The 15,864-nt window shown below is 38.4% G+C and overlaps 1 protein-coding gene across 1 annotated transcript in view; it reads left to right on the plus strand.

Moving 5' to 3' along the window:
* The first annotated feature begins 3,449 nt into the window (after window positions 1–3,449).
* The window catches only part of GUCY1B1 (guanylate cyclase 1 soluble subunit beta 1), a 60,998-nt gene continuing 48,583 nt past the window's right edge, over window positions 3,450–15,864 (plus strand). Inside the window, exons 1-2 of the mRNA XM_087724650.1 lie at window positions 3,450–3,588; window positions 4,079–4,152. Coding sequence (XP_087580776.1) covers window positions 3,586–3,588; window positions 4,079–4,152 — 77 coding nt within the window. The 5' untranslated portion in view covers window positions 3,450–3,585. The remainder of the gene's footprint in view (window positions 3,589–4,078; window positions 4,153–15,864) is intronic.

Raw genomic sequence — 15,864 nt, forward strand, 5'->3', positions numbered from 1 at the left:
TGAGGATTACCTCTACAGATAATGATTTCTGTGTAGAAGAAATCAAGTTCAAATTTATCATTTGAAAACACTGGATGACAAAACCAAGCAATATATTTTGGAAAACTACAATTCTCTCTAGATAACAGATTGAATAGTTATAGACATGACTGATTTAAAAGTATTGACCTGGAGAGGTGCAGTATTTGAGGATGTCTAAATAGCAATAGTAAAAACGCTTAGCTTCATATACCGCTTCCCAGTACTTTACAACCCTCTCTATACAATTTACAGAATCAACATATTACCCCCAACAATCTAGGTCCTCATTTTACCAACCTCGGAAGGATGGAAGGCTGAGTCAACCTTGAGCCTTTCAGAATCGAATTCCCAGAGTGAGCAGTGAGTTAGCCGGCAGTACTGTACTATATTCTAACCATTGTGCCACCATGGCTCAGTATAGAATTACAATGCATTGCATTAAAATCCAGACTTTCTGATTGTTTCAGGTTGATTTAATCTAGCCAGTTGAAGATGTGTAGAGAAAATGGAGTAGTGCCATTTTGAGGGATGGGAATACTGTTGTCAAAAGAGCTCCTCCCATCATATTCTTTCTCTATAATTCATTTCCTGTAGAAATAGGAATCAATTTATTCTCTCTCTCTCTCTCTCTCTCTCTCTCTCTCTCTCTCTCTCTCTCTCTCTCTCTCTCTCTCTCTCTCTCTCTCTCTCTCTCTCTCTCTCTCTCTCTCTCTCACACACACACACACACACACACACACACACACACACACACAGTGTGTTGGCTTCATAGTGCAGATATCTTGTATGAACATTTAAAGAATTATATAGGCCTGTGAGAAACACCTCAGAATCAAAATCCATGAAAAATTGTGAATCAGCCTGGCAAAATCATCTGATTATATTATATTCCAAGAACAAACTGATCGTAAATAACATTTTCTTTGATTAGATGTCACTGACAGATTATGTCACTTTTTCATAGTGACTGTGTAGTTTGGCTCTGTTTTGCAGATTTTTAATCAAATAACTTGTTTTCAGTCAATTGCAACCTGGGTGCAGTGAAAATTTGGATTCGTATTTCATTTTATTTACCAATAAATTGCATATTGGGAGTGACTTGAATTAAACCATAATTTGCAATAAAATGTAATAAATTTAGATAATGACAAACTAGGATAATTCTGATAAGGGCTAATTTTGCAGCAGCATCAAAACATATCTAAAAGTTTACAATTTTTCCTTTATATTTCATAGAAGTTAATATTTCATAGAAGTTAACAGTATAATTAAATGTCCAATATTAACATATCTCTGAATTCACATTATTGCTTTGGATCAATGATTGTACTCCATATCTTTATCAAAAAAAGCAGAAGACACCAATATCATTTCTCAACTGATTTATTTATCCCAAGAGACATTCAGCCTTATTTCATACAATTTTTCAATATATCATCAAACATTTCTGATACCTTTTGCAAGACAGTACCGTACAGTACATTGCTGCAATTTTAAAATGGATCTCAGAAGACCTGGAGTAGCAGAAGGAAACATTTTAAATAAGACCTTAAGAAATGTTTTTGAAACATTTGGCACTCCAGTGGGTGGGTAAACCATGGATCTCAAAATATTGTTCTATTATAGTTACCAATATTCCTTACTATAATCCATTGTAGGGAGAAAAATCTGGTCTGGTTCCAAGACGGGAAAAAGGCAGTGGAAATAAAATGGAAGCCAACTGGCTGCAAGGAAAGGTGGTTTACTTGGTTTCCAGAAACTTCATTGACAACAGCAATTTTTCTGGGGTGGCTGACAAAATGGCTGAATGAATGCATGAATCTTTATAGGTTTCTGGGGTTTTATGTTTAAGATGCTCCAGGGGATTGTACAAAGTAGCAAGCTTTGTGTCTTTTGCTATTCTAATGGTGGTGGGTAAATCCTTTCATGTCCTAAATGTCATGCCCTTTCTTTGGAGAAATGTAAATTCTTAATCCCATCATCTCTGGGTGAAAGCGTTTTTGTTTATGAATAGGCTGGCCTGGATTTCTTAATGGAAACCAAACTATCCATCTCTGAAGACTTGAGGCTTCTACTTGAGGCTATGGGGCTACTTTCTGCCTTCGTTAATATTTTTCTCAATTTCTCGGAGAAATATAATATTCTGCCTCTTTTAATATCCCCCAAAATACTCATTCTCTAGGCGGCGGGCAAGGGGTGTGTGTGCTTCCCACATCATGATGTTTAGGAAAGTTTTAATTGAGTAATGAAGTGGCTCATATTCCTTATCCTTGTTTTATTCCCATCTATGCAGAGATATATTTTTGGAAAATGTTATGGTTTTTAGTCCAGTTTTTAATGTTCACTTTAATGATGGAGCAATTTGTAATAATCACAGCATTTCCCCCTTTTTCCTTGGAAACAGTCCATGCTGGTGTTAATCCTGGTCATTCAGTATAATTATAATTTCAGCGGAGTGCTGTCAGATTGGCTCTTTCCTATACGATTATTGACTAGATAAAAGCTACAATAGAATCCACATCTTTGCTGCCAATTGGCAACTGAAATGAACTGTAAGAGACTGTAAAGGGACAATATGTAATGTCTAGTTCTTGATGGGGCAGAATATCTAAGGATCAACACAGACACCATCCAAGAGCTTGTTGCATCAGAGAATTAGACTTCCCCAAAAGCCTTAAGATCTGGCTTTGCCAGTTGGCTTGTGGCTCCAATGGGGAAATTCCACACTGGTGTTTGCTCAACTAATAGCAGTTCCCTCCTCTCCCCCATAGTCTCCTCCTTTCCTCCCCATCTTTAGTTATAACTGGTGTTTTTAACTTTAATGTGATTTGATATATTTATTCATATATTTACATTTTCATTTTAATGTTGTGAGCCACCCAGAGTATCCTTGTGGCAAGATGGGCGGCAAACAAATTTAATAAATAAATAAAAAATGTAACCGATTTCCATTACAAGAATGTACTTCCTGGAGGGGAAATCATAGCTTAAAATCGACTCCAAGTGCAGCCAAGGAAATGAAATATAGCAGAGATAGTTTTCCCGCAAGACCGAAAAAATTCAATTTCTAGAAAGGTACATCTCTGTATCAAGCAGAAAAAGGCAAACAGGTAACTAAGGCGACCGGGGAGCATCTAATATTACTGGGGAAAGCGGCATGAGTGTGCGCAACAGGGAAGATCCTGTCCTCACAGCATAGCGGGCATCGCATGTGAACACTTAAATGAGGGATTTCGTATTCCTTCTCTCTGCCACAGTCGAGGGAGTTTTGTATAAGTCGGCCCGCATTCTCCTGCCTTCTAATCAATTTTCCTCCCCCGGCCTCTCTCATCCCCCGCCCGGACCCAGGAGAGCACCCAAATTCCTCCTCTGCTTCTGATTGGAAGTCGTCCTCCTGGCTGATCTTGCGATTGGCTACCGCCCGGTGACAATCAGAGAGTGGCCGCGGGGGTGGCTGGCGCGCCGAGCTGCTGCTTTTACTTGCTCTTCTCCAGCCTTTGCCTCGCTGAGCCGCTGCTGGAACGTTATCCCCGCGAAGCCGGGGAGGGGTAGACCGCAGGCGCGATGGTGAGTGTCAAGGCGACGCTTCCCAGGGCCCGTCGGGGGGAGGGGGTGCTGGGTCGTCTTTAGCACTAAAGGTGGGGAAGACAAAGATGCGCGGTGCTGAAGGGGGGAGATGAAGGGGGAGAAGATAGGAAGAGAAGAGCTCCGAAGGAGAAAAGGGGTGCAGGCGGAGGGATGCAGCGGCCCACCCTGCTCCTTCCTATCCGCCCCAGTCCGGATTGCCCCTCGCATTGCCCTCCCCCTCCCCGCCCTTCTGTGCCAATTTTAATAGCTCCGCCTTCAGTGGGGCATTCAAAATGGTCTTGAATAAGCATTAAATACCTGGAGTAGGTGAAGGGGCAGTTGCCAGATTTGCCACCTATTATTTTTGGGAACCCAACCTGGGTTTGTCTCATGTTTCCACCCATCTTCTCCTTCTTGCCCTTTGCTACTCTTGAGTGCTCCAAAGCCTTGTAGCCACAAAAGACTTTTCCCCGTCTTTTATCTTTGACAGTATGGTTTTGTCAATCACGCCCTGGAGCTGCTGGTGATTCGAAATTACGGCCCCGAAGTCTGGGAAGACATCAAGTAAGTAGAACCCATCTGGGATTCAGCTTCACCTGAAAACCCCCAGAGCCAAATGTTGTGGGCATAGAAAAACACTGTCCAGTCCCCCACTGGAACTAGCTCTGTTTCCTTGTTTTTTTTATCAGAAAGCAGGGTGAAAGTTTTTGGTAGGTTCTTCCTCCTCCTTGTCTCATGCCTAGTTGGAACTGAAGAACGAGGCTGCTTCCGTTGGTGGGACTCTCTCTAGGCCATCGCTTTGCCTGGTTCTCACGCTCTGAAGGGTGCAGGAGAGAGTGAAGTTCTGGCGGAAGACTCTTTAGTTCCCTAAGGGGGGAAAGAGGAGGTGAGAGCAGCTTGGCACTCAATCGCTTATGGGAAGAGGTTACCCTTTTTCCTGGCTGACTCTGACCTCAAAGTTGATGGGAAAAACAAAATAGGCAGCCAAAACTTCTAGGGTTGAGAATCTCCATGGGGGAGAGGATGAATAACATCTTTTTAGCATTCTTGTTATAGCAACTATTTTTCAGGAAAGAGGACTTCTTGCTTCATGAATTTTTCAAGCAAGAGGAAGCACCTTTTTTCATGCACCTTTTTCTGGTTCTCCCTTACCTGGCATTGTGTCTTATTTTGCTTCCTTAATGTAAGCTCTTAAATAAATATGCATTAGGTTTGCAAAAACAATATATAAACCTAAACCCTGCGTCAGAAAGACACAGAACATGGTGCTTTTGAGTTAGTCTTGACTCCTGGCCACTGTCTGGACAAGCCCCTGCAATTTTCTTGGCAAGATTTCAAAAGTGGGTTGTCATTGCCTCCTTCCAGAGCTGAGAGAAAGAGACTGGCCCAAGATCACACAACTGGCTTTGTGCCTATGATTGAACTAGAACTCATGCTCTCTAGCTTCTGGACTGGTGCTTTAATCACATCAACAGACTGCAGTAGTTATCTCCATAATTTTATTACGAGCAACTTAAAATTCAAGCTTGCAGGTTTGCCATATGCCTTTATAGATGCTAAATATAAAACAACTTGTGTACTTACAGTATACGTGGATACAAACAGGCCAGCAAAAGAGAGCCATCCATCCTATCATCCTAAGAAGAATTCTGTAGAATGCAAAAGCGTTCACACTGTACACTATTTTAAGGTTATATTTATTATGAAGTCTAATGTAAGCATTATTCCATTATGCATAAAATTAGTATGTAACTTGAGCAGGGGGATGATTATTCCTAATTTCAATTATTCCTAATATTGTTCCTGATAACTTAGTATTTTTGAGCAATTGGTTGCTCTGGGCCTGCAAAAATCAATACATGTTCATCACAAATTTTTTGTTGCTGGGAAATCTTAAATGAGCTTTAATAAAATTGGTGTTGATAATCTAAAATGGACCTTATGTGGGGCAAGTGATTAGGTATAATTTTCCACGGATTTATAGAAGTATTGTGCTAGAATTACATGCTGCGTGTTATATATGCAAACTTACAGCTGTGCTTTTGTTAAATATTAATGTTCAAAAATTATTAGCATAGCCCGATTGCTATATTAAAATTAATGTATGTAAACTACCCAATATCACAAAGTCAACACAACCCCAAAATATATGGAAAAGGAGTAAAAAAAGATTTTAACATGTTATTTTAACATGTTGCTTGCTAATGTGGCAACTGGCTATAGGTTTTAAGTAACAAGCTTAAGGGTCTTTTTAGACCCTTTTCACATCTTTTTTTCCCCTTTACCATAATTGAATGCCACTTGCTAACCGACAGGAATCTGTCTTATGGATATAAGCATATATATATATACACACATACACACACACACACACACACACACACACACACACACACATATATATATATATATATTTGTTTTCGTAGATTTTCACGAGTACAGGTATGCAGGTCTTGGCGTATTCGAGTCTTTTTCCATGTAAGATTGAGAGTATCTTAGCGACATTTTGACGAGGTTCCACTCGCCATCTTCAGGCTGGTGCCTTCGGCTTCGTGCTTGTGCGAGCAAAGCGTGATCGGAGCTGTTGTCTTTCTATAAATATTGGTGTGTGTGTGTGTGTGTGTGGAGTGCTGCCTTTGTTGCTGTAAGCGGATTGGTTGGCTGTGTTGTAACATCTTGATTAGTTGATGGAGTTGATGTTTGCAGATTAGTCAGCTGTTTCATAAAATCCTGTGTGGCTGAGGTACTGGCTGTGTGCCTATTGTTCTTTTGTGTTGTAACGACCTGGGTAATGGGCTGTGTGATGACATCCTGAGTTCTATTGTAGTGATATCCTGTGCTGCAACCTTCTGCGGGGTTGGCTGCGTTGTAACATCCCGAGCCCTTGCGTTGTAACCTCCTGAGTCCTGTGATGTAATATCCTGAGCAGATGGCTGTGATGTAACATCACGGGTTTTGGTTTGGCTCCAAGTTTGCGGTCTGGCCATGTGTTCATGGCGTGTGTCAGTTTGCTTTTCTTTTTCTTTCTTTTTCTTTCTCTTTCCCTTTCTTTCTCTCTTCCTCTTTCTTTCCTTCTTTCTCTTTTTCTTTCTTCTCTTTTTTCTTCTTCCCCCCTCTCGATCTCCCTCCCTCCCTCCCTCCCTCTCTCTCTCCCCTCTGCTGGCGCTGGGCATGGCTGTAGGATAACTCCCCAGCGTGACACAGTTCTGGGGTGGTGGAGAGTCCAGGCAAGCTCTACCCTCATCGCCACCACTGGCAGTGCAGGACTGCAGGTAAGGGAGTAGGCTGCTAGCTTCCTTCCCTGCGGCTGGCCAACCCTGACATGCTTGCCTGCCAGCCACGCAGCCTTCCACTTACCTGCCTTCACAAGCTGTCCACGGAGACACCAGGAAGGCCGCATGGAAGGCAGGCAAGCATGGCATGGATGCAGGGAAGGGAGTAGGTTATTAGCTCCATTCCCCACAGCCAGCCGCCCCTGACATGCTTGCCTACCTTCCACACAGCATGGCAGGGCTGCGGGCAGCAGGGAAGGGAGTAAGGGAGGTAGGCTGGGATGGTGGAAAGCAGAGACTGGGTGGGGTGGGGTGAGTGAGCGGTGACCGGGGGACTGGTTCAGAGGCATGGCCAGCCAGTGGTCCCTACCGGTTTGGCGATCTAGGCCAAATGTCCGCTACGGGTTCTCCCGGTACTATTTCACCCCTGAAGCCATAATTTTGTGTTTCAGGTAAATTTTTACAAAGAGATAGCAAATGATTTGTGCTGCTAGTAGTAGAATTCTGTTTATATCACATATTATTCTTTAAGAAAGTAAATATGTGTCTCCTATAGGGTCCTTGTCTTTTACACTGTTGTTTTCCTTATGATTAATGTAATAGTGATGAAGTAGCATGCCCAACTTTAACCTCTGCCTATGACAAATCTATATTTCCATTTTCTTAATTAAATCTGTGTTATGACAGGCATAATATTAAACTGAATTACACTACAGTAATTTAATTAACTAGAGATGCAAAAAGAGAGGTCCATTTAGCTATTTCAACATGTAGTTCCTCTAGTCCTCCCATGGGACATTTGCCAAATGAGTTAGATCTGTCATAAATGCAATATTTGACAATGCAATGTATATTATCTGCTAAAAGTAATTGAGTTTATGGGACTTAGCTCTTAAGAGGTAAATATATGAGTATAACCACATGAAATTTCAGAGTTTTGCAACTCTTTCATTTACACCAAGTGAACCAGAACAATACTGTTTAAACTGAAACAGGAGATTCTTTATTTCTAGGACAGAAACAAAACAATACACCTAAAAATACACACAAAAATGCTTAGCAAACCTGTATAGCAGGACTAATCACTCTTTTGTATCCTGTTTTATATTACCTACCTTCTTTTGTCTGAACTTTCCAAGTGAGTCAAACCTGACCTTTTGGTTTATTTTCAAACTAGATCTTAAAGGATTCAATTTTTTTTACGGACTATAAAAGGCAAAAATCATATTTTTGTGCACTTAAATATGTATCATAAATAAGTGCATAAAACCGAAGCTTTTTTAAAAAATGATTTTTTTCATCTATCATAGGAGCAGTGTGATGAAAACACTTGCCTTCCACTCAGAAGGTTGAGAGTTCAATCCTAGGTAATGGTAGACGTTTCTCTCCTAGGGTGCAAAGAAAAAAATATTTGCTGCAAACTCTGTGTGACATCAGGAAGGGCATCTGGCCAGTAAACGCTCGGCTTCATCCAGTAGCCCTGACTCTACCCAAATTAAGGAATTACACGGTCATAAAAAGGAAGGTTTTTTATGTATCTATCCTACAAATTAAACAGATGTTGCACCCTTCAAGCAATTTAAAAGCTTAAACCAGGGGTAGTCAACTTTTTTATACCTAGCGCACATTTTTCTATTTCTGTTAGTAGTAAAATTTTCCAACCGCCCACCGGTTCCACAGTAATGATGCTTTTATGAAAACCTAATGAAAATGTTTTTAAATAATGCTATGACATTTTTTTTAAAAGTCAATTAAATTAAAAAAAAGGAAAGTGCTTCAGTATCGGACAAAACCCCTACCGCCCACCATGAAAGCTGGAACGCCCACTAGTGGGCGATAGGGACCAGGTTGACTACCACTGGATTAAACAATGGGCTATCTGAGGAACTGTTTTACCCCAATGGGATTGGCTTGTCCCACCCAAGCCAGTTGAAAGGACATGCTGTGAACTCAGTTGGTCAATGAATTCTGGTTGGCGGGGTCCAGAAGAAAAGCTTTTTCTGCTGGTGACTCCTGCCCTTTGGAAGATCGTGCAATTAGCCTTTCAGCTTTCCTAAAGGGACTGAAGAACTGACTCTGCCAACTGGCCTGGGCCCCCAAGGACGGCATACCATTCTAGACAAGGCTAAAGGGCTAAGATTAAACACACAACCTTCCATATACATCTTGCTCCCTTCCCCCTAGCTTTCTCAATTTTTAATCAACTTAACATTACTATTTAATGCTTTGAGAGTCTAAGATTTTTTAATCAGGGTGGCATATAAATTGAATAAGTAAATAAGTGAATAAATTTACACAAAATTTATAACATCTTTACCTGAATTAGAATCAATCTGAATCATAATCTCTGAATTTAAGCCACTTCCATCTCCCAAACATACACCCAAAGATCAGACAGGAAATTCATATACTTTATATAGTGTATTTTTAGTGCACTTTAATGATTTATTTACTTTTAAAAATAACAAAGCAGATTATTTGTTGAGAAATAATCTTTCAGGAAAGCAAAATATATTTACATATACCCACTGATTTTTAAAATAATTTTGTCCAAAGTAGTCATATCTTAAAGCAGTTTATAATTTTAAAAAGTGTTAAAATACAGTGATAAAAGACTGTAAAATTTACACTCATTACAGCATTTCCATATCGGTAACATTAGTTAATATCATTCATATTTACATAAGCTCCATTTCTATATCCTCTAATGTGATCTATATTATTTAGTCGCTTAAAGTATAATAATATATACAGATATATATAGTGTTGTTGTAGTTATAGTAGATAATACTTAATCCTTATACAGAGTTTTGCATCAATCATCCAGTAGATGTATACCATCTACTCCACACTCTATAATACTCAGATTCTTCTCTGTCTTTCAGCTCCAAGGTCAACCTATCCATTTCTGCACACTCAAGTACCTTTCTTGTTATCCTTGCATCCTGAAGGGATATTATTCTGCTTCCAATTTTGAGCAAATACTATTCTCATTACAGTCGGTATTTGTAATATTATATATTGAAATTTTTTACACATTTTTCTCCTAATATGCCCAATAAAAATAGTTCTGGTTTCATTTTGATCTTTTGTTCTGTAATCGGTTCCAGCCATTCCTTTATTTTAAGCCAATATTTTCTAGCTTTGGTACAGGTCCAGCACATATGGTAGAAGGTTCCTTGTTTCTAGCCGCATCTCCAGCATTTGGGTGAGCAATTTGGAAACATTTTGGCCAATCTCGCTGGAGGTAAATGCCAACGGTAAAACATTTTATACAGGTTTTCCTTATAGGCTGCTGACATTGTCAACTTATAATTTTTCTCCCATAATTTATCCCAGTGGTTTAATTCAGTACTATAGCCAAAATTTGTAGCCCAACTTATCATCGTCTCCTTCTCTGTTTCTTCTTCCATTTTATATTTTAGAAAGTAATTGTATGCTTTGGTGATCATTTCCCCCCCTGTCCCTTGCAATATCTTGTCCAGTTCCAATTGTTTTCCATAGATGCCATGCTATTCTACATTTTTTTATATTGTGTCTTAATTTAGAGATAGGGCCACCCCCTCCCCCCAATCTCTATTCCTTGATTTTTTAACTCCTGTTCAGATTTTAATTCTCCTTGCTCATCTAATAATTCTTTGTAAGTCACAGTCTTGTTTAGGTCTAATTCGTTTGGATAAATCATCGCATCCATTGTTGATAGCCACATTGGAATTTTCATGTAGGGGTTTTTACTAATTTTCCCCCAGATATACAACAGTGAATCTATTACTAAATGTCCCTTTAAATATCCTAGTTAATGATATATGTAATTTTGCCCAATTATCCAAATATCTTTATATTTGTTGTATTAATTTATTATAATTGTCCTCTTTTATCGAGGAACATTTAGCCGTTAACCAAATTCCCAAATATTTCATCTTTTTAGCCATCTAAATCCCCAATTTCTCCTCCAATTCCTCTTTTTGCCTATTAGTAAAGTTCTTAGTTAGTATTTTAGTCTTTTCTTTAGTTATCTTAAGCCCTGCTACTTTGCCAAATTCCTCTATTTCCTGTATTGATGTAATACCTGTCTTTAAAGGGTCTTCTATTATGAAAGCCAAATCAACTGCAAAGGCTTGTATCTTGTACACTTTAATTCTCAATCCCCTTATTTCCCTCTTTTGTCTAATTTTTATCAATAATGTTTCTAGTGATAGAATAAATAAATGTGGGGATAGAGGACATCCCTGTCTTACCCCTAAATTTATCTGTTGATTCCCCATTTAATATTATTTTTGCTGATTGGTTGGAGTAAATTGCCCTAATCATTCCAATAAATCCCTCCCCCCCAATCATAATATTTAGTTGATTAATGAGAAGGTTCCAATTTAAGTTGTCAAATGCCTTTTGTGCATCCACGAATATCAGTTCTGCTTGTTTCTCCGCATGAACCTCATAACATTCTAATATGTTCATTATAATCCATGTATTATTTTTTAAATGCCTATTAGGTAAAAACCCATTTTGGTCTGGATGAATAATGTAGTTTAGTATTTTTTGACTCTTTCTGCCATTATTTTAACAATTATTTTGTAGTTGGCATTTAGTAGCGAGATTGGCCTGTAGTTTTTAATTTGCTGTTTATCTGTATTGTCCTTGGGTATGAGCATTATCAGTGCCTCTGTCCATGAGTTGGGTATTTTTGCTTGTTCTAGTGTTTCGGTATATAAATCCAACAGTAATATCTCCAATGGCTCTTCTATTTCTTTATATAGCTCTGCAGGAATTCCATCTGGTCTCGGAGTTTTATTGCTTTTTTTGTTTTTGGGTTGCTGTTTTCATCTCTATCATCATCATTTTATCATTTAACATCTCCTTTGTTATGTCTGGTAGTATAGGGAGATCTATCTCATTTAAGTATCGTTTAATGTCTCCTTTTACTATATTCTCCTGGCTATACAAAGTTGTATAGAATTTTTGAGCAATACTCTTTTCCTCTTCCATTTGGTAGTAGATAGTCCCATCTAAATCCTGTAACTGTTGTATTAATTTTTTTTCTTTGTTCTTCTTCAATTTATAGGCCAGACATCTCCCTGGTTTATTTGCGTGTTCAAAATAAATCTGTCTCAACATTCTAGGCTTTTGGGCCATTTCTTCTTGTAAAATTAGGTTTATTTTATGTTTAACCATATCTCTTTCTCCTTTAATTATCTCATTTTGAGGCTCTTTTTGCATCCTGAATTCCAATTCTTCCAGCTTCCCCTGCAGTTCCCTTTGTTGTTGCTGTACACACATACAGAATCCACATAATTATAAGTAAAACTTATATGAGGATATGGCAATGGCCTCATAACTGGATGTCCAATTCAGCTATCCAGGCAATTCCCTCTGGCATTGTTTAATGGAAATCTTATAGTGAACCAGAGAACACGTATCATGGACAGTCTTGCACAATATGTTTAATAATTTGCATATCAGCCCCACAATTGCAATAAGGGGAATCCTTCCACCCCCACTGATACAGGGCAGAGGCACTTCTTCCAGTACCACACCCAATTCTGTTCAATTTTGACCAGAAAAAGTGAGGGAAATCAAAACCAAGCGGTTTGGTGGAGGGATTACTAATGCCCAGGCCACAAGAATGTACCATAAACCATTCCTCTCTCCAGATATTCTCAAGGTTAAGATGGGTAGACATTAAATGAATAGCTGTTTTCCAAGCTGGATTATGGGACTTCAATCTTGTGATGGCCTGGTGAATAGAGATGGCCTTGTTCAGCAACCTTGACTACAGCCAAATGAGAACTTGTTGTTTTCTAACGTGGAGCAGTATGATATTGCTAAGTACTGGTGATTAGTGCACAGGAGTGGGATGCAGCGTACCAGAGATGATATGCATTGTCCGGCAAAGTTAGACATCAACCATTTGGATGTGGATGTGGTTAAGCCATACACTGGCAAGCTATTCAGCTGTGGAATAAACAAATCCAGGCTGTTCATAGGGTGTTAGCATCAGCAACCCAGGTTGTTCCCGTCAGTCTATTCAAGTAAATGGTTGCAACTTTTCAGTTTTGCAGATGTTTTTTCCAGGGGCTGCTGAAAGGTTGGTGATCTGTCCAGTGTTATCTCCAAGTACTTTGGAGAGTTACTATATTCTAAAATACAGTTCTGGAACTACACTAAAGGCTGGTAATTTGTGTACCTATTGCTAAAGTGGAATGTAGCTACTTCTGTTTTTGTTAAGCTTGGTTGGAGGCACAGTTTTTTTGAAATAGCCGTCCAGTTTCTGGAGATCTTAAGATTGCTGCATCACTGAAATTGGTTTTTTGGTGTGTGGAATTGATATCATCAGCCTAGATAAATTTTTGAGAAACAATTTCAGGCAGGTCATGGATGTACAAGTTAAAAAGAGCAAGGATAGCATAGCAATAGCAATAGCAATAGCAATAGCAATAGCAATAGCAATAGCAGTTAGACTTATATACCGCTTCATAGGGCTTTCAGCCTCTCTAAGCGGTTTACAGAGTCAGCATATTGCCCCCAACAACAATTCGGGTCCTCATTTTACCCACCTCGGAAGGATGGAAGGCTGAGTCAACCCTGAGCCGGTGAGATTTGAACAGCCGAACTGCAGAACTGCAGTCAGCTGAAGTAGCCTGCAGTGCTCCATTTAACCACTGCGCCACCTCGGCTCTCTAGAGATAGCATAGCATTGATCCTAGTGGTAGTCCATTATTCAACTTATGATATTTGCTTCTATTGAATTCCATGAAAACTTGAAATAACCTATTATTCAACATCTTGTTAATCAAGGCAGTGGTGTTATGATAAGATGTAACCATGATTAGTCTGAGAAAAAGTCCTCTCCAGACAATATCATAGACTAGAAAGAGGTCAAGACAAACAGAGACATTTTCATGATTTCATGAAATGATTTCAGTGATAATAGTTCTTTCCTCTCTTTGCTTGCATCTGCTAATGTGTAGTGGGTGGCTGAGTTTGCAGCTGTTTAAAGTGGGTTCTGTAGATTTTTTTTAAAATTAGAGTTTAATTTCCTTATATTAATTAAATTGTCATATAGAACATCAACTCTAACACACATACTAAATAAGAATATCAAACTGCACAATAAAACATAGAGGAGCCTTTGAATCTACATTCTATTGTATTAACCATTTTTTCTTGATATAATATCACGACTGACTGCACTGAAAATGGAAAAATGAGCTCTTGGTATGATGCAGATTGTCAATCAAGTCAAGTCAAGTCAAGTCAAGTAGGTTTTATTGTCATTGCAACAATATACAGTACAGTACACAGTGAAATGAAACAACTTTTTCTGAGAACCAAGGTGCTACATCAGACAACATAAATAAAAAAAGAAAAAGAGCAGGACACAGGACTACATATAGCTCACAAGTATTTATGGTTCCAGTTTCTTTGTGTTGAGGAGTCACAACAATCATGCAGAATCCAGATGGCAAAAGGTTTAAAAGTACCTCAATTCAAGAATGCTTAGAATTAAAATCTACTCTTATCATCTTGGCTAGAATGGCAAATAGATAAATTGACTAGGTAGTCCATATCCATGTTTCAAATGCATTTCTTCCTGAAAAAGCAAGAAAACTGCTCTGTGTGATTTGCATCCTAATGGAGAATGCATTTAATATTTACACTAGTCCATAGCTTTAATACCTATATAATAGCTTTTACCTACCAACCAGGATAGAATACCAGAAGATCATAGCAACTAAGCATAGGTTGCCACTTATGAGGACAGCTCCATTAGCTGTGCTAATACTAAATCATACCTTTGAACTGACTTTCTAAAACAATTCTATAAAAAAGAAAAATTGTCTCAATAAAACAAAATATCATATGATTTCCTGTCTATTGAGATCAGAATATTTGGGGGGGGAAATCTATTTCTGAAAACACATATTTTTAGTCTTTTTCTATTGAAGTTCAGAATTAATATTAAAGTAGCTTTAAATAACATGACAGTTCTGTGGGTTGGCATGTGTTCAGAATTGTAGATCATAGTTTCCATACATGGTGAAATCTATGAAGGGGATGACGGTTACATATTATATTGTGTAGTGTTTTGCTAAGCAAAAAGTCATTTGCTATTCAAGCAATCCTGGAATAGTTTATTTTATGAAACAAATAACCCTGATCTACCCCCCCAAAAAAATTCTGAAAGTAGTGTAGTCTTTTTAGATACGAATTTAGATACGATTTGTCATATCTATCATATAGTATTTATTTTGCTTTTATATAAAAACCAATCGACGTATGAATTAATGTGCTAATGTTTGCTGTTTACCTTGTCTATCTGCAGAAAGAAGCAAGGGAGCTAAGAGAACAAAAAAGTTTCTGATTTTCAGCTGTTGTTGGCAGCTATGCTAAAGTGAAAGCCAGTCTTAAAAATATTTTAAACCATAAAACAATAGTTCTTGCTTTTTTGGTCTCTCAAAAAGGGAAGGCTAAAAGTAGCATTTATCTTATTAGAGTGCAACATCAGGTTTATCTCTCAGAAATATTCCAACTGCTTCCTGAGGATTTGGATTCATATGGTTTCCTGCTTTTGGAGTTTTAACAGTAATCGGCAGCAACAACTGCCAAATATTCCAGCTTGTCCTAACTAATTGGAGTTATTTATATGCACTCCATCCACCCCTTACATCTCACAAGCAACAGAGACAATGGATTTACATAAAGGAAAGTCCTAACATCTATTTCAATATTAAAATTTGTAACCTCCAATTTGATTTGAGTAATATTCTCATGAAAAATAGATAGTAAATTTATTAAAAGACATAGAAGAATATATATAGGAGTTGGATTTATCAAAATCATTGTAAACAATTCTAAAAACAAAAACAAATAAGCATAATTGCATGACGTCGGACAACAGGCATGACACATATTTTGACAGCTTGTATATTTGGGCTTCCATTGTAAACTACAGGTAATACTTGGGTTACGAGCGTTCCCTTAGTGAATGTTCAAAGTTATTCGA

The sequence above is a fragment of the Thamnophis sirtalis genome, unplaced genomic scaffold (genome assembly GCF_051295495.1).
Source record: "Thamnophis sirtalis isolate CommonGarterSnake01/CBP01778 unplaced genomic scaffold, rThaSir2_p1.2 scaffold_10, whole genome shotgun sequence".
Lineage (NCBI taxonomy): Eukaryota > Metazoa > Chordata > Lepidosauria > Squamata > Natricidae > Thamnophis > Thamnophis sirtalis.